Below are 23,711 nucleotides of genomic sequence, written 5' to 3'. Positions count from 1 at the left end.
AATACTGATAGTAGCTCTTTGATCTTAAAAACAGAAAAAAAACCAAACTCAAAAAACCCCCAAACCCTATGATTGCCTGGCTGGGTAAGCGCATTCCTGATTCTTGGTCCCAGAGATGATCCTTTTAATTCCAGGACAAAGCACATGGGTGAGGGCTTTCTGCAGAAAATTGTGCTGTCTGTTATAAAGCTAAATGGGGAGACTTATTTGCTAGTGCTGTCTGTTGTTGAGTTCCAAGGGCATAAATACGCTTCTGAGTTTTTATTAACAATTAAAATGTATTATCTGGGATTTGAAACATTGAAACCAAAACGTTCTGGCTGTGTTGCAGGGTAAAACGTTCCAGTTCTGTGGGAAGACCTGCTGTGATGAATATAAGAAGAGGAGCAGTGTAATTGCGATGTGTGAATACTGCAAAATTGAGAAAATTATCAAGGAGACAGTGCGATTCTCAGGCATAGATAAACCATTCTGTAGTGAAGGTAAGAAAGGGCAAGACTGTTTCTCAGACAAATCAAGTCAGAAGTGTTTTCCCTTAAAATTACTGGTGATACTAAGAGAAACCTAATCTTTTTAGGTTAGAAAACTGGTTTTTAGGTTCAGAAAAACAAAACTTTGTTCACACTTTACATTTTAATGGTACGTTTCAACAAATTATTACAGACATAACTGAATACTAGAAGTGCTGAGCAAATGTCATTTTGATATTGAAGGATGTTTTTCGTTTTTTGCTATTTTCTCTTATTTTAGGTTGTAAACTGCTCTATAAACATGACTTGGCTAAGCGCTGGGGAAACCACTGTAAAATGTGCAGTTACTGTTTACAGGCTTCCCCCAAACTGGTCCAGAATCACTTTGGGGGGAAAATGGAGGAATTTTGCTCAGAGGAGTGCATGTCTAAATTCACAGTTTTGTTTTACCAGGTAAGCAATATTCTCACATAGCATCCTGTAGTACACAAATGTGTTAGCAAAAGAACCTTTGTACATTAGGAGCTATGTGAACTGCCTGTAGTTGACTTCCGTGTCCATGGAATATATTGCATATATGTGAGAGATGAGTAAATCCTTCTTTTTTGAGTACCAGTATTCTATATAGAGAAAACCTAATAAGGGTCATGGGAAAACAGACACTGAATGTTCTGCTGCTTTGTGTTACACTGCAAAAATGATGTGCCCTTACAGATTTCTTTATGCTGTATTTGCTGAGCAGGGTGCAAAGAGGTTTTTATACACATACTCTTTGTTGCTGTTTACAAGTGTGTTTAATTTCTCCCTCACTCTGTTTTCCTAGATGGCAAAGTGTGATGGTTGTAAGAGACAAGGTAAACTCAGTGAGTCCATGAAATGGCAAGGGGAGATCAAGCATTTTTGCAATCTGCTTTGTATTCTGTTGTTCTGTAATCAGCAAAGTGTTTCTGACCCTCCACCCCCAAACAACACAGGTAAAATAGGCTGGGAATAGTATTGCCTTTTGGTGTGCATGATAGTGATATGAACATTTATTTGGAAACTCGATTCAGTGAACTTTTTAAGATATATCTTCTACTGGGGGGCTTGCCTATTGCCATTGAATGGGTTCAGTTTTAGATCTCTCTCTTACTTCAGACAGTCTCAGAGTTCTGCAGGTATGAAATGAGATTGCTTCATGCACCAAACCTAGATTGTGGTTTTAAAGAAGATGAAACAAAAGCACTTGCTTTTCAATCACTTCCATAAAACAAAGGCCCATTTTATAGGGGTAAAATGTACTGGTATCTATTGAAGACATGTTAAATACCTAGCTTGTCTCCTGTACTTGATAACTCATAGCCAGATACGGTAGAATGTTAATGTTCATTTAACAAAAAAAATCAAGTAGTGAAATTAGTAGACTTACTGGTTGTAAATACAGACTTCCGAATATGCACTTAAAATAGCCCGTTCTGTGTAGTCTGTAGGCATACAAAGAGTTACCATTTCTATGTCATTGAGTGTTGATTCTTGAAGTATCAATGCCAAGATTAATGTGTGCTGTAGCTGTTTCCTTGCTCATTATTTTAGCAGCTGGAATGGGAAGGAGGGTGGGAATGAAGCCTACAGGAATAGGAACTGTGAGTTTCTGTAGGGAATGAAATGCAAAGGGAAGAAAGGAAGAAAGGCCCACAAAGACAGGAAGAGGAAACGAAACAAAGGGCAGAAATAGCACTGATCCTAAAGAGGGCCATAATCTCCCACTGAGTGATGGTGACTGCAACAGTAAGGTACACAACAAGCAATAAAGAATATTAACTGAAAGTTTATAGTATGCACCAGGCCATATTCAACTCTTCAACTTTGTGCACATCTGCTGCTTACATTGGTAGGAGCTGTTTTCCCTGATTAAGAGTAATACATAAGTAACTTCATACTTTCAGGCCATAACTATACCATGTGACATTCCTGGTCTCGTCAGCACATTTGGCTGTTGGTAAGGATAGCAAAATGTATGGTGGGCCTGCTTCTCCAGAAGTGTGCCTGCAACTTCAGCTGAGGCAAGTGCAACACCTTTGCAAAACTGGTCTCCAGGCATCTCTCTGAACTGGGGGCTGCCAGATTAATGGAGTGCCTCACAACAGTATTTTCTGATGAAATGTGGTAATTCATGGTGATGTGGTAAGGAATGGTGCTTTCAAATGGAAAGAACCTAAGAATTCCTCTAACTGTGAGCACCTCATAAAATCCACCTCATTCATTATTTGTCAGGATCTCAGCTGTCTCCTATACTACGTATGTTTGGTACCAAGCACAGTGAGGCATCCAGTCCTCTTGTCTCCTGAGTGCTGCTGTAATACATATACTGTTAGAAAGAGAAAGCTGCTTTTCATACTATGGTGAACTTGTGAAATGTTTCAGTGACTGGGAAACATCTTAAGTTTGCTTGTGGAACCAGCTCCTATTTAAACTGAAACGCTGCAGTTTGACACCTACATTCCCTTCTTGTACAGCAGGCTTTTTCATTTGAAGATAAATCTGGAGGGTGGGTGTTGTTTGAGAAATGCTGTTTTATAAATTATCTTATTACTTATTTTAGTTTTCTTCTGTTCACTCTGTCCAGCAAACCTTTCTATGGCACCAGCTTCCTCATCAGGCCCTCCTTCTTTGAGAAAGGACTCAACCCCTGTCATAGCAAATGTGGTGTCCCTTGCAAGCACCCCTGCTGCCCAGCCTACGGTTAACTCCAACAATGTTTTACAGGGTAAGACTGCTGAATATGATGCCTGTATTTTTAAATCTCTATTCCTGAACATTTATATTTGTTCAGGGATCTTTTCCACTGAGGACAACAGCCACTTCTTCATTATGCTTCACATCAGTGCAGATGGTTGCAGTTTTGTCCTTCCTTTTACATAGGTATAAATAATGACTTAAATTTATGTACGTACACCAGGGAATGAGGTTTAATGGGAATTCTTTTTATTGACCTTGGCAGAGTATGGGTTATGGTCCTTGATGATAAGTACACAGGCTATTGTATGGTTTTTTTCTTCACAGGTGCAGTCCCTACTGTGACAGCAAAAATAATAGGAGATGTAAGTTTTACGAGAGACTCTTTTTCTCACTTTCGTCCAGATTGTATCAATAACAAGTAAAGTATCCAAGAATTTTGCACCGTCATTTTGTAACTGCTTTTCCTGGTTGTGATTGGGATTTAAAATTCATCCAGCTTGCAGATTCTTTTTTTAAAATGAATAGAACTTGTGTGGTATAAAAGTCTTTTTGTGTCCACTGACAGATTGATAAGATGTTTTAAGGCAAAGCTTGTCAAATTGTAGCTCTTGAGATGGTTGTAGTTCTCAAGCAATTCATGTGTGGCTTCTGTACTTGAGGCTACTTTTTGTGCCCAGAAGTGGGATGTGATGTCAAAAGGACTAGCATGGGAGGAAAGGGACCAGCATGGGCTGCTGGGGCTGACGTGACCAAGCTCTTGCAGCTTAGCTTTCCTTCCCCACTCCCTAGTAGTGTGGTAGCAGAGCTGTGGGGAACCTGATTGTCACCACTTATCTGTGAATAACTCCTAGAGTTCCTATTCTTGAGCTCTTTGAGGTATGTGGTATACACGTTGCAACTCTCTTAAAATATGAAGATTTTATTATGTAGCTCTTAGGTTCTTGAAGACTGTCACCCTTGCTTTTAGCTGAACTGTCATTTATGGATTATGGTATGAATTTTCCCTAATGAAATAGATCCTGTTATTTGAATGCATGACTGAAAATTACAGTTAGCAGGACATGAAATTAGTACAAGCACAAATAGTCAGTCTGTGTGTAATCAGGAAGTGATACTGATACTGCCAGCATTTGTGTTCATTTTTTACTTTTATTTCCTTTCAGTGGTTTCACATCAGTTTACTAAGTTTTTTGGGTGTCTGTATCAGCCAGACTTTTAGTCATCAAAAGTATCTTAATGTAACTCCTCTTTATATCTTTGCCATAAGTAAGATTCCACGGTCAAAAGTTTATAGAGGTTATTTGACTACAGAACCAAACATTCTTGCAGATCTGTTCACTGCACTGTTAATAAAAAAAAAAAAAAAGCCTATTGTTTGATTAAAATAAATTGAGGTGAAGACCAGAAAGCACCAAATACATTAGCAAGCTGTTTTTGCAATAGTTTCTAAATGATCAGTTTTATCAGCAAGGAGAGTTTTAAATTGTTCAACCTCCCATAGCAGAGAACAAATACTAATCTTACGATATCCTTCAAACCAATACTGACTCTGCCCTCGTTTGTATTTTTCCAAACAGGCTAGTACTCAGACAGATGCCCTAAAGCTACCACCATCACAACCACCTAGGCTTCTAAAAAACAAAGCATTATTGTGCAAGCCAATCACACAGACTAAGGCCACCTCCTGCAAACCTCACACACAAAACAAAGAATGCCAGACAGGTATGTCTCTAATCTCCTACCCATTTTATAAAAGTCTATATTGCTGTTGAGAGAGTAATACATGATTTGTGTAACAGAGAATATTTTTTAATATATTTTAAAACCTTAAATAGTTTTCAGGTTATTGTATGGTATTTTCCAAGTAGCAGCTTGCCTTACAGATGTAAAATATTTGATATTCTTTGAAATCTGTAGAGCTTCATGTGTGATGAATCTTGAGATTTGCTTTAGATCATCTTTAGCATTCTGCAATCATCTTAACTATGGGGAATGAAGTGCAATGGTTAAGTGACATGCAAAAGGCTATGGAGGGAACTTGTCTTCCTGACGACAGAATTTGTGAGTTCTTAGCTCTCATAGCTCAAGCCACAAGAGCAGGCTCATTTTGATAAAGTGCATGATTTTTTCAAAGATTATTTCAACTCTCTCTTTCCTTTAGTTATTAGATACAGATACTAAGAATCTCTGAAAATTAAGTCCCTATTTCTAAGATCATTTCATTAGATTCATATTTGCTCTAAGCTCCCTCTGTGGGAGGGCTAGGAGGAAACAGAAACACCTTCAAAGGCTATTACATAGTCCAGATTGCCATTGAGGAGTGCTTTTTTCATCATTGTTACTATATAAAGAGCTTGGGGTATCTAGCCTTGATGTAAACCTCTTAGTGAGGAAAATGAAGTTAAGTGGGAAGATTGTAGTTGGTTTTTTAATGGTACCTTCTTGTGGTCTTGTAGTTAGTTGTGAGATAATTGCAATAACACGCCATTTACTTGGGTGCAGACCTTAGTATTTAATACTTACTTCCACTCTCTTCCTTTCCAGTATCGTGTATGTAGTCACAGTGCTGTTTATTTCCAAACTGTAGTATTAATACTTGGTACAACAGTGCTAAAGTGAAAGATGACTATGAAACAAGACACAATGCTGTGCACACTGAGTTACAAGCAGAAGTCCAAACAATTATCATGGACAATCTGGAGTGTACTGGATAGTCATACGGTTAAACATTTTTTGTTTTGTTCTATCTTTGGTATAACAGAAGAAGAAGAAGAAGTTCAACCCCATATCATTGTGGTACCTGTTCCTGTACCAGTGTTTGTGCCAGTGCCCCTTCACCTCTACACTCAATACACACCAGTTCCACTTGGAATGCCAGTACCTGTAAGTTCTACTTCAGTTCACTAGAGAAGTGGTTTACAGTCTTGTTTCTGAACAGGACGCAGGGCAGTGTCATTGGGTTTTGTCATGAGCCATGCAAGTGGTATTTGGAGTTGTTGAAGCCATTTCTTTCCTTATCGCATCATGTTTGGTTAAGCATCATCACACAAAACTACTAATTTGTAAGATTATTGCAGAAATGAAACAAGTTGTCCAGTCTGGAGTTACTTTAAAATTAAATTTAGTAGTCCTAAAATATATGTAAGGTTAAATGAGAGTAAATCTCCTTTGTGTATTTGCTGTTTCCCTTCACCCCCAAATATGCTCTAATCATGTGTTCTGTAGGTACCAGTTCCCATGCTCTTCCCAACTACCCTGGATAATGCTGATAAGATCATTGAAACTATTCAGGATATCAAGGAAAAGATTCCCACAAATCCATTTGAAGCTGATCTGCTTCAGATGGCAGAAATGATTGCTGAAGATGAGGAGAAAGAAAAAACACATTCTCACGGTGGTATGTGGTGTTTTTAAAAAGGAAACTAAATGCAGTGAGATGAAGGTCCTCTCATCATGGAAGATAGATAGAGAAATAGATGTAGGGCCTATATTGGCTACTTCCCAAGTATGCATACCAAGTTAAATGGTCCTGTTGTCTTACCAACATTTATTTTCCACAGTGAAAGTGTTCATGCAGGTAAAGTGCTAACCTAGACAGAACTATAATGCTTATGTCATGTGTTAGCAATTTTGATTACTTATTCTTTTAAAATGAGGAGGCCTTCTGAGAATTCAGCTGAACAGTATATTTGGAGATAATTTTGCCTCTGTGTACAATATTCTATTCTTTGTTTTGAAAACCTATTTTCTTTTAAGATTAATTCATTCTTCCTCCATCATTCCTGTCTCAGGTGCTGGTTATAGTTGCACCTTTCTGAAGCTTTTGTAATCTCACAGAGGTTTGAGCCAACATTCAGTAGAGCTGTGCTTAACATAGAACCCACATTAGATACTGAGCACTGACAGTGGTTTAAATGTCTGTGCGTTCCCTTTCCCTGATCCTAGGTGCTGATTTGACTTTTGTTGACAGTAACAGGTTACTAGAGGTGGTAATCTCCAGATCAGTACATTATGCATTAGCAGAAGGAGTCAAAATCAAGAAGACAGAGCAGCTGCTTTACAAGAATATTTTCCTATCAGGCTTTTTATGGTGGATTCTTGGAGGGTGTTGCAGGTTAGAGTGTGTTGGCTAGTGATCATCCCGTGTAATAAAAGTGAAACAAGCTGAAAAGAACAAAATATCTTACTTGTCTACCAATGACTCAAACACAGAGGGATGGAAACATTTGGAAAAGCAAACACGGGTTAGTTCTGCATTTCTGTTTCTCCCATAACAGCAGGACCAAGGTAGAAAGCTGTTAGGAGATCTCTAGTGGAGGAGAAGACATATCGCGTGTGTTAGTATTATGACCTAATACATAGGTTTTTGGTGTTCAAAGTATTTTATGTTAGTTATGTAAGCTGTCAGACATTTGTACATATGGATTTCCTCCTTTTTCTAAAGGATCTCAAACATCTGAGCATGAGCTCTTCCTGGATCCCAAGATATTTGAGAAAGGTCAGTTAGATTTTTTTTTTTTTTTTTTGCAAATGGATTTTGATCCTGCTGCATCTTTTCTTGCAAACTCCTCTTTTTTCTGCCCTTTTCTATAGCACATGGTATATCTGATCACTCTCATTACAGACCAAGGTAGCACTTACAGTGGAGATCTAGAATCAGAAGCAGTGTCCACTCCACACAGCTGGGAGGATGAATTAAATCACTATGCCTTACGATCAAATGCCCTGCCAGAACCAGATCCAGAACTGAAGCAGTTCTCCAAAGGTGATGTGGAACAGGACCTGGAGGCAGATTTTCCATCAGGTCTGTATAGTGTGAAGAAAAATGCATTGTTGTATAAAAGTACGCACAATTTTCTGACTAAGCATAGTACCAGCAGTCTGCTTATGAAGGGTATGTGTTTTCATTTAGTAAAACTGGATATTTAAAGCTGCAGTAATGTATCAGCTCTACTAAAAATTACTATTTTAAAAATATTATTGCTGTCTTTAAAGACAGCATTCTACAGAACCCCAGACAGGAGTAGCAGGTAGTCTTGCTTGACTCCTTTGAATTTATCGCTTCTGTGTCCCTAGGTATAATCCATGCGAGTGGTGCAGAAGAATGTAAGCTTGCCTGAATAAGTACAGCCACTGTTTGGGGCATAGGCTTTTTTCCTCTTCTGAGAATTTACTTTCTTTATACAGAAGGTATATATATTGCCTAATTATTCAAAGGTGAAGCATTATTTGAATATACAGGTGTGATTGCCAACTGTAAGGTATCCATGGTATCTAAGTGACACTTCTACCTGGGCTGTTAATTCATATAATTAAACTCTTAATGGTGTTGATTTGACTTCAGACTCATTTGACCCTCTCAGTAAAGGACTGGGTTTGCATTCACGTTCACGAGCAAGACGGAGACATAGAGATGGCTTCCCACAGCCAAAAAGACGGGTAAGAAAGTACTTCTGGAACACAAGTTCCTTGCATTTCAAATAACAACATTATGTGCATGCTTATTCTAAGAAGTAAAAAAATACTGCTCCAGGGTGAAAATGAGAATTCGATTTAACTACACTATATATTTTTTCCTGTTCTGCTATATGAGATAAGATTTTCTTTCGTGCCCCTCTGCAACTAGGTAGAATAAATGCTCTTTTTAGTGCAGAACATTTTTTAAATGTGTATCGTTTCAAAAAACTCCAAAAGAGATGTCTTTTAAGTAGTGTCATAATGTACAGGAAAGAATCTTTCCTTGTGTGGCTAGAGAGGAATATATTTCTGTGCATATTTATCACAGAGAGATTTATTGTATTTTATTGCACCTTTTCTGTAAAATGTGGTTAATATTTGTCTACGTATTAAAAATACATATATATCCACTCAGATTCTGTCATGGGAGTAGGATTTTGTTATCATGTCAGTATAATGGCCTTTTTATGTGAGATCAAGTTAAACACCCATAGATGAAGAGCTTATTAAATGTTTATTTGTTTGTTTGCCTGTAGGGACGGAAGAAGTCTGTAGTTTCTGTAGAGCCCCGGAACCTGATGCAGGGCTCCTACCCAGGATGCTCTGTTTCTGGGATGACCCTAAAGTATATGTACGGGGTAAACGCCTGGAAAAACTGGGTCCAATGGAAAAACGCACAGGAGGAACAAGGGGACCTGAAGTTTTCGGGTAATTTTTTTCTCTCTCAGGGGAAACAGAAATACTTAGTTGAAGAGCAATTGGCGTGATATGTTCAAATAAAAATTAGGATCAGATACTACTGAGTTTTAAAATATCCATGAGTGGAGAAAAGATTTTATGGAATACTGTCTTACATCTTTTCATGCATTTAAAAATCATAGCTATTACATTCTTAATTGATCTGTTACCTATAAAAACAGGCTCTAAAATACCAGATTTCTTTTCAACATTAGAAATGTTAGTCTTTTAACCTCCAGTTTGTGTTCATTTGCATGTAGTAATTCTTCATTTGTAGAAGAGATGCTTTATGCAGCTGCAGGGCCTTTACTGAGCTGTTATCAAGCCCGAATACTAAGTTGACAGCACTAACTTGGCCCCATCTTTTTTGTCTGTAGCTAACGCATTCACAAAGTATATGTTTGTCAGCATAACTGTTTGCTGTAAAAAAAATTGTGTGCTACAACATTAAAATCTTAACACCTTATTTCTAGGCTTCACAGCTGGAAAGAAACCTTCCAAAAGTCTACCCATTCTGTGCTGCACCCTGCCTGAAACTAGCCTTAGAAGTGTGATAGATAATAATGACAATATAAATGTCACTTTTGTTTGTTTTTCTAATTATGGATTGTTGGTGGTTTTTTTTTTTTTTTACAAAAACACAGCAGTCCTGGGATTTGGCAGTGTCTAAGTCCCCTTTTCCCTGGTCTCAAATCTGTCTTACATGCTTGCACTGAGAGTTTTGTGGGCAAATCTTCAGAGTCAAGCAGAGAATTTAAGTTAGGAATATAACTGAGCTTTTGGGGGATGGTGGGGAAGAGAGCAAACCATATTAAATACTTCTGCAATGTAAAGAAATAAGAGTGCCAGGGCTTATATAAGAAAGATCTCAAAGAGAAAAATTCTAGGTAGAACGAGATCTGCTTTTTCCTCTCTTATTTGGAATTTTTGTTGTCATTACATGAGAACAGCTGGCGTTTGTCTCCCGGAAGAAGAGTAATCACATGAGTTACTGTGTTTTGTTCTTGTGGCTAAGGAAGCAAATATTACAGTCAGTTCCAGGAAACTGTGTCTATCCCCAACCCCTCCCAGAAAGGTTCCCTGCTTAGTCCCAGGGAGGCACTTTTGTAAGGTGTGGAGCAGCCAAGCCTGGTAATTTCATTGCAGATCCTTTGATCGATCGATTCCCTGGTTGCTCTGCTTCCCTTTCCAAATCCCATGCATGTCCCATTAAACTCCTCATTCCTTCTCCCTTTAAGGAGTCAAATATGCTGTGCTCAGCTCATGTCCAGAACTATTAGGAAATACATGAGATCTTTCCCTCACTCAGGATTCCTCTGAGTCCAGCTATAGAGGTGAAACCTATTTACGAACCCAGCGCTGCCAGCCTTGAGTACACGCAGCCATTGCCATGCCACATCTTTGGGGTCAGCAGACTCCCTAACATTTAGATGTCTTAGCTTTAAATACCTGCAGCCTTATTACTCAGTTGCGGCGTTTGTACTGGTTGCACATGCAGGTGGTTTGTTTTTTATTGGCCAAATCCTCATTTAATTGTTAGCCAACAGGTAGGAAATAGTTCACAAGTTTAGTCATACAGGGTGCTTCATGTATGAGATAGAAGATTTAATATTTCTGCCTACATGAAATAATAAGGAATGTGTGAAGATTTAATCTGTTGAATTAAGTTAATTTTCTAATAATTTTCTTGGCCACAGTTCGTCCTGTGAAACTCAAGGAGGACATTCTCTCATGCACTTTTGCTGAGCTGAGTTTTGGCTTGTGCCAGTTTATTCAAGAGGTGCGGAGACCAAATGGAGAAAAATATGATCCTGACAGCATCTTATATTTGTGCCTTGGAATTCAGCAGGTAACTCAAGAGAATTAGGGCATTGCTGAGAACATACAAAACTTGCTCTTGTTATTTATGCTTTACATCCATAGTCCCATGTAGCTGTTTGGGTTTTGTAGAAGAGGCAAGAATGTATCTTTTTTTGTGCTTTATTCTTAGTCTGTCTTAATCACATGTTTGACTAATTTGTCTGGACCTTTTTATGATCAGAGTGAACAGGCTTGTTCTGTACTTGGGAGGAATATGGCATGGAGGGCTAGGTGTTTCTACCTAGACTCAAATCTTTGGGTTTGGTACCTTTTTGATCCTTTTTCATGTATAGGAATGATTTGCTCCTCAGAAATATTTGCTTTATGATGGAATGTTTTAGATCTAAAACAGTTGCACAATGCTCTTCTAATAGACAAGTTTACATGGAAGAGGTTACTCAGCAAAGTCTGAGCTCCTTCAGTGGCTAGACACATACCTGCTGTGTTGGCAATATTTACAGAAAAAATACAATGGGAATAATAACATTGTATTTAATGAATGCTAAGAGTAATGTATTAAGTCCTTGCTACCTGCCTTGTTACCTGCCTTGAAACTGTTGCAGTACAAGACTAGTATAGTATTAACTTCTGTTTAAATGTCAATGTTCAGTATATTTCTGTTAGGGGGGCTTTTTTTTTTCTTTTTAGCATAGCTTGCTTGTTCCTTTCCTTAAACAGTCATTTGGAGGTAAGGAATCAAAAGCTACAGAAGTAGCTGTCATTTGACTAGGCATGGAGTTATATATTTTTTTTTTTCTGGCTATGCTTGAAAAAAATGTAGAAAGGGTTAAAATTCACAGTGCCATTGATAAGTTCTAGGAGTATCAGCAATTCTTGTTTGTTCCAGTTTTGACTTATTTATTGATACACACACCTGACTTGTAGAAAACTTTTTGTAACTGCTGCTTTACAAGAATTTAAGGGACTTTTACACTGATGCTGTAAGTTGAGCTACTTCAGCAGCCTAGTGCTGGGCCTATATCTGTTGTCAGGAAGCATGTGAAGTTCTTTTCAACAGAAAAATACTCAATAACTCTTCTGCTTTTTATAGGCAGACTTTTTTTGATAATATTCAACGCTTAGAGGATGATGATTTTTCAGCAAACAGCTCTAGAGCTTGGAATATTAACAATAATTCTTGGCTAGATCTCTCATTTCATACTGGGGAGGTCCCAGTCCCTGCAGAAAAGTTTATTTGGTGTCTCACTGAAGATTTCAACAAAGTGTTTTGGACCATAAGACACTGGGACATAAGAAAGGAAAAGAATTGATGTCCTGTATCTTCTCTGCAGTGTTACATAATCACAAACTATGTCTTCATTTTTTTCTCTTGTAGTACCTGTTTGAGAATGGTAGAATAGATAACATTTTTACCGAGCCCTATTCCAGGTTTATGATTGAACTTACAAAACTTTTGAAAATCTGGGAACCTACAATTCTTCCAAACGGTAGGACAATTATTTTGTTTTGTGTAGCTGCATGAAAAAGCCGTATTATAAATATATTTTCTCAATGCCTTGAAGAAGAATGTGATCTGAGGCATTCACATTAGTCTCCTCTTTCTCCACCATGTAATTGTTTGTGGTAGACTAGCATCATGGATTTTATGTCTGTCTCTGCCAGTTACAGATTACACTTAAATATATTTTTGCCTCTGATCAATCGCTCAACTCCTTTGAAAGAAAGGCTTCCCATTCCAGTAGTCAACATGCTAGGTCTTCTCTTCCCTCAAGTTTTGGCTAATCTTTTTTGAATACAAGTAGCCAGAATTGTGTATAGTATTTGAGATGAGTTACTGCAAATACCATGTACAGTTGCACTGGTATTTCCCTATTAGTACTGGAAATACTCCTTCTGATAAATCCAAGGATCACATCAGCAAATCAATGGAATCTTGTCTCAGCTCCTCAATTCCACGTTCTTCTCACCTCAGTCACTTCCAAACAAAGAGTTCCCAAATTCTGCAGATATTTTTAATTGATCTTCAAGTATGATCCTGCAGTTTATAAAGCTGGACACCAGCTGTTTTAGTACGTAAAATCTTTTTCAGAATATCAGTGAAACTTGAGTGATGTTGGCAACTCCATGCATGTATCCATGACTAGCTTTTTGTTTAGAAAATGAACTTTTTATTTAATACAGAAATAATCCAATTACTTAGAGAGTGCTGCATACAGTGATGGTTTGGGTTGGTTTTTTTTTTTTTCACAACAAACCTCTTATAACCCCCCATATCTCCTTTTCCTAGCTGACTTATGATAATCACAATGGGGTATTTGTATATAAAGATGGTACGTTTTAAACTCATGCTCCATGTCTTAGGAATTACACATTTTTGCAGTTGGCTGACTGTGGTTTAATACAGTGAAATTAGAACTTAGTGAGATTCTGCTGGTGTCTGCAATCTTCCTTTATATCCTTCTCTCCATTCTTCAGGTATTGGAAGATCATGCTGTTCCACAGCTTGGTTCTCCATGCTCCCTCTTATGTTCGTGCATGCAATGTTTTTGGTTTTATTGGATTTAGAATTGCTTATGATGGGTACAAATTTGATCTGATATGCGGTTCATTAATATAGAAGGTTAGCTGAAAGAGGACTTACATGCATCTCTGGCAAAATCTGCCTACTTAATTTTACTCATTTCTGCCTTCCCACCCTGCTCATGTATGATGTTTTCATTGCTTTTGGAAAATTCTGAAAATCTGCTAGGTTAGATGCAGCCTGTAAAAGCTGTTCATTTGTAACTGAATGTGGAGACAGCCCTAAAATTGCATAAGTAACTGTATTTTTTCTTTGCCCATTGTTTCTAGGTTATATGTTCTCAAGAATTGAAGAGGAACACTTGTGGGAATGTAAACAGCTGGGTGCATATTCCCCTATTGTTTTATTGAACACACTTCTATTCTTCAACACCAAATACTTCCAACTAAAGAATGTCAGTGAGCACCTGAAACTATCCTTTGCCCATGTTAGGAGACGCACCCGAACTCTGAAGTATAATACTAAGATGACATATTTACGTTTTTTCCCACCCTTTCAAAAACAAGAGGTAGAATCAGGTAAGTGAGTGCTTTCTGATCATCTGAATTTTGGCAATCATATTTGTAGTGTCTCCTCCTTTTTTTAAAAAAGACTGGGGAGAAAAATATGTTCTGCAGTAAGCAGAGCGATGAATATGCTATTATCCTATACATTTTCAAAATTTTTTTCACTCCAGTAAGGTTTAAAGAGAAATTGTGCATGAGCCAAGGCATCCAGTCGAAACTTAGAAAAGAGGTGCCGCACATTCGGCTGCAAATTTGTTTAATAGTCTTTTATAACATCCTAGGCTTGCATAAAGCTTCACTAACTACTGCATGAGTTAAGGCCTTTTCTGAAGTCCTTTTCTCAGGACTTCATATTCTTGAGGTCCAGACCCTTGTCGTGCCCTTTTAATTCCCAGATTTATCCCAGGTCTGTGCAGTGAATAAACAAGGCACCCCAAATGGAGAACAGCAGTTTAGATGAAGCTAGGGGCTTGCACATGAGTAGGGACTATCCTCTTGACCTCAGAGGCAAAGACAGACAGATTTTTGTTTGCAGTTATTTTCTGGTATTTGGAAGAGGGAAGTCTTTGATCCTATCGACTTCTTCGGTTAATAGTTCCATTGTGTTACGTGAACTCTGCTTTATTAAGAAAAATTATATCCTCCCTATTTTTCTGCTAGATACTGGTTCTTGTTGGCTTTCTAAAAGAGGAATGGGCTGTGGACAGCCTGTAGCCTATGCAATCTTTTGCCCAGCCAGCAGAGCAAACCAGTTGACTTGCATCTGACATAATCAGTTCAAGTAGTGTCTTTCCGTGTGATGCAAAGTCCCGTCGCTAGATGCTAGGCTAGGTGACTAGGGCTTATTCTTGAAGGCACTGTTTTTCGCTGAACTTCTGTGATGCCATTTTTGTGTATCCAGATAAATTATCTGTAGGCAAAAGGAAACGCAGTGAAGATGAGGAGATTCCAACAGCAGTGGAAATGGCTGAAAATACGGATAATCCCCTGCGATGTCCAGTCCGACTTTATGAATTTTACTTATCAAAATGGTAAGTGGCAGAACTTGATTTTTGATCTGTATGTAGACTGGAACAGGCATTTGAGCAAGGATCCCACTCAGACCTTTTGTGCCTGTGCTGTGGGCTCCTCTCTCCAGTTCCTGGTCCCTCAGTGTGAATGGAACCATGCTGATAGGAATTCCAGCATCAGCACTGCTGTTAAACTCAGCAAATAGGTAGTATTTGTTACTGAGTCAAGAGTAGAGTTACAGAGAGAGATGTATTCTTTAAACGTCTGTTTACACATCCCCAGGGTGTAAATATGAACAGAGAGCATTACTACAGTGACCATGGCATTCTCATCTCCCTTAATTCCTGTACAGGATCCTTCTTTTGAGAAGATTATAACTAATACCCTGACATCATGTTCCTTGTGAAAGAGGGTGGGAAAAGTGTGAATTAGGTAAAACTGCTGATGGCTTTTGCCTGCTGAGATGTGAGATTAACTTATATTTGGGAGTTAGAAAGGAGACTATATAGCAAGGACATAGATATAAATCATTTTGTCTCTCCTGTTTCTATATAAACTTTAGTTAGATCATTGAGCAGGTGGAATGTGATGTTCTTCTCTCTTCAAAGAAAATACACATGCAAAATGAAACAGCATCTCATTAGTGTCAGCTAAAACTCAAATAAATCACCCTCAAAAATGCACCTACTGAGCTTACTACAAATAGCCCCATTACTTAGGCAAAGGTGTGTGTAGCAGCTGTCCTGACTCTGTCTCCCTCTTCATACCTTCCTTGTCTTCAATTGCTTATCATTAGAAGCTTTTAGCTGTCCTTGGGCTGGGAAAACATTTTCATGCTCCTCATCATATATCATAGCTGAGCCCCTGCGGTGGTGCAAGCAGCAGTAAAAATTCACTTTGCTGTTTTAATGTGAATATTCCAAAGCCGGGCAGGAGGGATCCTTGCTCTAGAGGGCTTTGTGTCTTCCTACCAGAGCCTGAAAGCTGCCTCAGAGTCAGACGGTCAGTCTTTCAAGCAGATGGGCTTACCATTCTGCACCATGAGCAGGCAAGCTAGAATTTAGTTTTGCTAGCTCTTGAACATTCCTTGTGCCAAAGTGCACAGCAATTCTGGAACACTAGGACCAGTTTCATTCAGAGATTGAATGTTAAATGCATCTATCAATCATATCAAGATGTTAGTACCATTAATTGGATGATATTATGACGGAAGAACCATATCTGTAAAGAAGTCACTCTAATTTTCTTTATAAGCCACTAATGTTAAGTGACCTGGAAATAACTTAACTGTTCCCTAAGTTGAAGGGGGGAAACCAAGTCACTAAAAAAATATTTGAATTATGCTGTTTAAATTACAGTGGTGTTGTCTCAATGTAACTTTCATTTTCTTTGCTGTTTCTCCTTAATGTTTTTGTGAGTAGGGATGTTAACACTGCCTTCCGATAATGTGCTCTTCTTTTCTTTACGTTGACAGTTCTGAAAGCGTGAAGCAGAGAAGTGATGTATTTTACCTTCAACCTGAGCGCTCCTGTGTACCCAATAGCCCCATGTGGTATTCCACATTGCCCATAGACCCAGGAACCTTGGACATCATGTTAACTCGTATTCTTATGGTGAGGGAGGTACACGAAGAACTTGCCAAAGTCAAATCAGAAGACTCTGATATTGAGTTATCAGACTAACTGAAGTGGGGTATTTTCCTTTGAATACACATCAGAAGCACCAAACTGTGAATACGTCCAGCCTTTGGAAAATGTGTATCAAATAAGCCAAGATAGAGTCACCTACAGGCATATGTTGAACCACAGTGGATGTACAAACTGGAACTGGAAGGAAGCAAGCTGTGTAAGCTGCAAAAAACAACGTCCTGTGGCACCGATAAATCCTCTGAACAAATTCAAGATGAACTAACCTATTTGAGTGGTGCATAAATCCTTTATCTGTTTAGGATTTTAAAAAGTTGTGAGATATTTTTAAAGAAAATGGTTATGTAAAATCTACCATAACAATGTTGGGCATGGAGAGCTAGACTGTGGCTCACGTGACTTCTCAGCCTGATGGCTGGCAGTCCTTGCTGCCAAAGAACATGTGGAGATCCTAGAGCTCTTCACGAGGACAGGAGAGAAAGTGGTGGTATTTAGACAAAGACGCCTTCCGTTATAAATATACGTACACATATGCTTTTATAATTTTTTTGAAACTGGGATCAAATGTTAGGAAGGCAGAAGCCGCTGGCATGTCTGCCAGGGAAGCTATCTAAATGGACAACTGTCTGGCTGCTGTTAAATGGTCACACGATGCCAGAATCTAGCTCTCGGTCCAGGCTGATACCAACTCTAGCTCTGTTCCGTCTTCAGTGTGGAAGAGGTGCTGTAGGTCAAACTTCAGAGCGATTATGTTACGGGATGAACATTTCTGGGGTATGTACAGGAGAGTGACTGTCCTGGGGTATGTGCAGAAAATCCCTTACCTAGCCCAGTAGCTCTGCAGTCTGTCGATATAATCTAGCAAATACTGTGGTGCGCGGAAATTTTTTTTCCCTTAAGGCAGCTTTCCTTTCTCCTCTTTCCCTACTCCTATGTTTTTGGTTATTTTATAAGGCAAATCTGGAGGGCCTTGTCATTTCAAATGAAAGATCCATGCACTCTTTCTCTTTCCACCTTTGCAACGCGTGCAGTGTTGTACAAAGGATGCAGTATTACTTTTGACAACAGAACTGTGGTAGAAAATTACCATGTGTGTTTTTTTCCCACCCCACCCAAAGAGATATAGTCATAGTGCTGGAAATTGAAAGAGATTTTTTTAAGGCTTGGCTGTTACTGCGTCTTTTTGAAGAGAAAAGCTCCCACTTTGTGTTTAGAGGACAGGACATTATCAGATACTGTCTGTATCTCCGTTTTCTCAAGCTATAGATGTGTGTTTCTGATGACCAGTGGTCACAAATTCATTGGAAACCCAAACTATTTTTAAAGAAGAGAATTGTATGGTTTTTATCTAGCTCTGGTCAGTTATCCATCTTCTGTAACAGGGGTCTGATATTTGATCTTGTCACTAAAATTTCAAGAGATGAAAATCAACAGCCTTGAATTATATTTCCTTTTTTTGTTTTGTTTTGTTTGTTTTCATTTTTTAATTATTTTTTTAGCAGTAACAAAAGTAATTTAACAAAAATAAAATCAGAAAGTAGTCTATTGACGTTGTGTACTCGGTAGTCCTGTCCCTGCCTGTAACAGATTTCACTGATGTATTTTTTAATACAGAAAACTATGTGAAAAGTAAACCTGCCCCTGATTCTGTCTGATCAAAGCCCATCTGTGTCTGTCATTTCTGATCAAAGATACTGCTTTCTCCATGTCCTGGCCTAGCACTCCCGGGGGAGATGTTTCGGCCATAATACGTACCCTGCCAGGAAACTACCCGGCACTTGGAGGCTCAGGGATGCTTCTCTAGGCTGATTTCTTGTTCTGTGAACACTAACCTGTCCCTCCCCATAGTTATACTAAATAGTGAAGTAGCAGGCACGGTATTTTGGATTGGGATGGTTGATAGAACATTTCAGGGAAAATAAAATCCTTTTGGAAAGATTAGTGTGTAGGTCTGTAAAGGGTAGAAGAAGTCCAAGCGGTGTCTGTTGCACGCAGGTGTGCCCAGAACCTCGATGTCAGTAGGAGAGGGGAAGGATCCAGGAATTTCTGTATTTCCTGGGCATCCCCTGCAAGAGTGCAGCTGTTCTTGGCTGCAGCAGGCTGCCTTTGCCTGCTCCCTCCTTCCCTGACCACCCCCAGGGAAAAAGCAAGGCAGCAGTTAGGACAAGCTGTTGGGAGGGCAGGCTTTCATTATGTGGGGGTCATCTAAAAAATAATACCACATCTGAGTTTTCCCTTAATAGACATTAACAGAAATATTCCCATTTAATAAAGTAGTATATTTATATCTTATGAGTAATGTACTCTTTTTTTTTTTTTTTTTTTTTTTTCTCTGAAGACCCTCACTCGTTCTTGTCTGTGAACACTTTCACATACGTTAATCTTTTCCAGGTACTTGGAATGAAGGATATTTGCTTTTCATATTCTCTCAGCAGGGAAAGTTAAATTGCTTTAAGCTTGACTGGCTGAAAGTAAAGTTGTGGTAAGTCCTTTTACTTAGTGACTCTGAGATGAGAAAGGTTTCAGTGCAGTTCAATGATACAATTAACAGAACAAGTAGTTTTAGTTTCAGTTTCTCTGATCAGATACCTTCTGCTTGGAGGCCCTTTGGCAAGGCTGTGCGTTGTCCGGAGTGTGCCTGGGCTATCTTTGCCTCTCAAGGTGTTTCTAGTCAGCCTGGCTAGAGTTCACACTGACTTACAAGATGGATTACCTTGAATGCTTAAAATCTATTTATAGACTATACACATAGGATCGAAGTTCTGAACACTTAGACAAAGTTGTTTATAATAAACTTACCTGAATCATTTGCTGACCATGCAACAATGTTTATTACTTGAAATATTCTTTTAAGGAGAAGGCTGTAGTCTCATTGTGGACAGAGAAACGACAAAGACCAGTGTGAGAAAGAAAAATAGAAGATGATGCTTCCTGGTAACAGGGTTTCTATCGCTTGCTATGCCTTCCCACTGCTAGACACATGTTGTTTAACTCCCCTTCATTTTCAGTGTGCAGGGGCGATGCCATAGCTCTGCAGACCCGTGTGAGAGCTTGGAAGTGAGTGTGTCGCGTTACTCGTTACCCAGTATTCACAGTTCTGGCTGCTAACACAAGTCTTTGGATTTTGCAGAGATTTTTGTTTAAAATGCTTCTGGAATGTGGCTATTACCTGCACAGCGCTGACAGTTTCCCGGCAGTTCTCACTGTGAGAGGTGCTCGGTGCAAACCTGCTGCTCTCTCCTGGCTTTGTTTGACTAAGGAATGAAACCAGGGGCATGTTGAATGCCACAGAATTAGGTGCAAAAAGAAGTTAATGTATCTGTCTTATGAATTATTCTGCCAACTACTGATCTAGAAGAAACCCCTGGACTTCTCTGGCAGTAGTCTCCATCTGAGTGATGGCTCCTCAGAGACTTGAAATAAAACGGCAGCAAAGTCAGTCATTTCACGTTTCCCCAGGGTGTGCTCCCACAACAGCAAGGCTCCACTGGTGCCGGTTTAGTACTAGGGTCACAGGAGTGACTCTGAATGTGCAATAAAGTCTTTGTTTTTTGGTAACAATCTCAGTAACGCTTCTCAGTCCCTTGAGCAATAGTTTCACTGTTGCCTTAAAAGAAGAAAACAGAACAAATGCTCGTGTATAAAATCCTTATGTTGCTCTTCTCAAGCCACCAGCACCGTGTTCACTGTCTATGTTGGACTTTTTTGCTCCCGTCAGCACAACAGGTTCTTTTTCTTTCATTTGTCATCCATTTTAAACATTCCTAACAGAGCAGAGGCAAAATTAAGATTTGCTGTCTTCTATTAAACAGCTGCTCATCTGCAGCATGTCCCCTGTAGCATCATCAGCCTTGCAAGATTTAAAGAAATAACAAGCTTTGAGCAGTTGAGCTACTGAGCAGTTGTTCCTTTCTCTTGTGAGAGAAACTATCCAGTTTTGAGGACGGTGTTTTGTAACCAAGTACGAGCACCAAAAATGTGTAAAAATCATGGTCCATTGCTGAGGAGAAAGTCTAGAAGGAGTTTTAGGAGCAATGAAGCTGAACAAGAGTGTACTCTGCTCTTAGAGTTGCAGGTCTTGCCTCACTGAGGGTTGATATGAGTGGAGCCAGTGTGAGCCACTGCTTTTCATCCCCTCATCCTTGGGAGATGAAATGGCAAGACTAGTCCCTACACAATCACCTCCTTTCTTGTCTTATGGTGGTCAGCTGCTTGAGAGAAATCTCTTTCACCCAGCGTGATGGCTGCAGATTTGTTGGGCAGGTAGGACTAACTCTCCTTTTATATCTTCCCCAGGAGGAAACAATTGGCTTGAAAGGAGGGGGGGGGGGGTGGGGGGGGGGGGGGGGCAGGTAGAGTGGTTTTGCATAATATTATTGTATTTGTTAAGAAGTTGACTCCAGCCCTTTTTTTAGAAGGTGGATTTTTTTAAACTAAGGGGGAAATTACACATTTAGTCTGACCACTGGCATGAACAGATCCCCTCTAACTTCATCCCATGGCTCCCATGTCAAGCCCATAGCACCTGGCTGAGCTGTAAGATCTTGCATTTTTATCTTCAGTTTCCTCCCCCCACCAATTCCAAGAAGCGTTCGATAACTTTTCTTTTGTGTCGTGCTTTATAAGGAAACTGTTTTGGATGTGCCAGAAAAAGTGAGTAGTAACGGAGCAAGCAGTGGCAGAGGAGCCGTTGCAGGGTGCCAGGAAGGGTGCTTTGGGCAGGTGGGTGATTGTATGCGGCAAGAAACTAATATGAATAATTAAGTAAGTGTCTAGGTTTCATCATTTTATATTCCAGGCATCTCAGTTGGATGCTATTAAGAAAAACTAGCAAATCTGGGCATGGATCACAGATGGGGCAAACTTAGAGACCTGAATTTGAAAGCATTTCAGTTCCTGCACCTAGCGTGCTAGCTCTTCTGCTGTCTCATGGCAAATTGCAAAATCTGCGACAGCTTTTTTATTTTTCAATTTTTATCAATAGATGCTGCTGCCGTGGAGGTCATTAGCACTCAGTCAATGGCATCAGTGCTAGCTCTGGTCCAGGGAGTGTTTCAGAGTTGTAGAATGGTTTGTAGAGTCATAAAGGCTCAAAAGAACTCGGGCATCTTGAATTCTTCTAGCCACAGAACTTAAATTTCCATTGGACGTAACATTCACTAAGCTAAGGGTTTTTCGGCCGAGATACAGTTTTTATTAAAGAAACAAAACCCAAAATATCTTAGATTATCACCTGCTTGGAGGGAAAGAGGGAATTTATTACAATTAAACAGTCAAGCTAAACAAAGCATCAAACACCAAATCTCAGAAGGCATCCCAAGTGCACAATTTTAACACAAGTCCAGTCCAACTTCCTGGTGTTCAGACTTACGGATGCAGGCTGCAACAGCCACATGAACTGTGGCTTGCTTAATTCTGTGGTTCATAGTCGACTATTGGATACACCAACGAATGGCATCCCTAGGGTCTTAGGTCTACAAGTCTTGGACTTCTTATTCTCTTTTCTACATATTTATAACACAAAAAGCCAGAACCATTTGAAAAGGTCTTTCCAACCTGCTGGGAGCCAGGCTTCTTCCTTTAAGAGAAGGGTGTGGGTGACAACTCTTGACTTTGTCCCATTAAGCCACTGACTCATTATATAGCCCAGGATCCAGCGTACACGTCACGTCACTACTGTTGTATCGATGATGCCTCATGTTTTGTCCCTTGCCAATCTGTAGCTCAGTTGTACCCATTTGTAAATTGGCCAGACTTTCCTACCTCGTTTGGGCATTATGAGGCTAAATTCTGTAGGATGCTTTGCAGCCCCGTGATGAAAGGTGCTATATAACTGCAAAGTGTTACTTCAAAAGATTTAAATAGGTCACCAGTGCATCATAACCTATATTAAAAAGACTTTTTCTTATATGAGAATTTATAGAGTTCAATGTATGGTATTAATAAGTGAATTATTGAGACCCCAAAAATAGTTTTTGTTTGAATCGTATCTGTATTCTGGAAAAGTGATTAAAAACCTTTAACCTTAATAAAAGAGTACATCCTCATTTCCTGTATGATGTTGGAATCTAAGTTTAAAAGCAGAATCTCACAGATTTGGGGGGGGGGGGGGGGGGTAGTTGTTTTTCAGCCAGCATTAAAATAGCAGCTTAATAGCTTCAGAGCAAGGCTTAGTCTTTCCCACATGGCTGTACAGCAGCTCACACTGAGTTTTGCTCCTCTTCAAAGCCTCTGGGAGCGGCTGTAATTAGATCAATCACCAGCAGAGTTTTTTAGACGCCTCCCCCCAACCCAAATGCAGGGGAACCCGTGGCTGCTCGAGCAGTGCCCGACGCTGTCAGCGAGCAGGAGAGTCCTCGGGACCGAACATGGCCTTTGCTCTGTTGCCCTGAAATGCCAGAATCGCCCAAGAGCTACAGTAACACGGAAACACCATCGCTCACCTGAGCGCCTCATTGTACAGCACTTGGTCTGGCTTCCAGTAAGGGCAGGGAAAGTCTCGTGGGTTTCTGAGTGAGGTCCCTAAGGCTCTTCTGTGTTGGGAGCCACCAGACCTTTACTCAGTGCAGTTTTTAATGTCCTGATCATGCAGCTGGTTTACACTTATTTTGAACTGTGCTGGCGCACCCACAGCCAGGTGAGTGCCTGTGAAGCCAGTGTAGCCTTTGGGTTTTAAAGAAGCTGCTGAGGAAACAGATACAGGCAATCACAAGCAAAAAAAATTTACATGAGTGCTGATTAAATGTTCCCAGCAGCCTGAACA

At 39.6% G+C, this 23,711-nt stretch overlaps 1 protein-coding gene across 5 annotated transcripts in view; it reads left to right on the top strand.

Annotated features, from left to right (window-relative positions):
• LOC115351630 (zinc finger MYM-type protein 4-like) overlaps positions 1-18,603 on the top strand; it is a 44,094-nt gene extending 25,491 nt beyond the window's left edge. For 3 of the 5 annotated variants that reach the window (XM_030038548.2, XM_030038551.2, XM_030038552.2), the window contains 17 exons: positions 332-482; positions 751-923; positions 1,294-1,444; positions 3,076-3,216; positions 3,513-3,550; positions 4,766-4,910; positions 5,950-6,071; positions 6,414-6,585; positions 7,633-7,686; positions 7,813-7,992; positions 8,533-8,627; positions 9,182-9,353; positions 11,081-11,232; positions 12,580-12,691; positions 14,055-14,303; positions 15,193-15,322; positions 16,777-18,603. In XM_030038548.2, the coding sequence (XP_029894408.1) occupies positions 332-482; positions 751-923; positions 1,294-1,444; positions 3,076-3,216; positions 3,513-3,550; positions 4,766-4,910; positions 5,950-6,071; positions 6,414-6,585; positions 7,633-7,686; positions 7,813-7,992; positions 8,533-8,627; positions 9,182-9,353; positions 11,081-11,232; positions 12,580-12,691; positions 14,055-14,303; positions 15,193-15,322; positions 16,777-16,984 (2,445 nt within the window). In that variant the 3' untranslated portion in view covers positions 16,985-18,603. Of the gene's footprint in view, positions 1-331; positions 483-750; positions 924-1,293; positions 1,445-3,075; positions 3,217-3,512; positions 3,551-4,765; positions 4,911-5,949; positions 6,072-6,413; positions 6,586-7,632; positions 7,687-7,812; positions 7,993-8,532; positions 8,628-9,181; positions 9,354-11,080; positions 11,233-12,579; positions 12,692-14,054; positions 14,304-15,192; positions 15,323-16,776 lie in introns of those variants that run through there. The other 2 variants (XM_030038549.2, XR_005934100.1) reach the window with 2 other exon arrangements.
• Positions 18,604-23,711: the final 5,108 nt, after the last annotated feature.

The sequence above is a fragment of the Aquila chrysaetos genome, chromosome 16, assembly GCF_900496995.4.
Source record: "Aquila chrysaetos chrysaetos chromosome 16, bAquChr1.4, whole genome shotgun sequence".
NCBI lineage: Eukaryota > Metazoa > Chordata > Aves > Accipitriformes > Accipitridae > Aquila > Aquila chrysaetos.
Note: the sequence above shows the minus strand (reverse complement) of the source record. Positions and strands in the feature narration are given on the sequence as shown.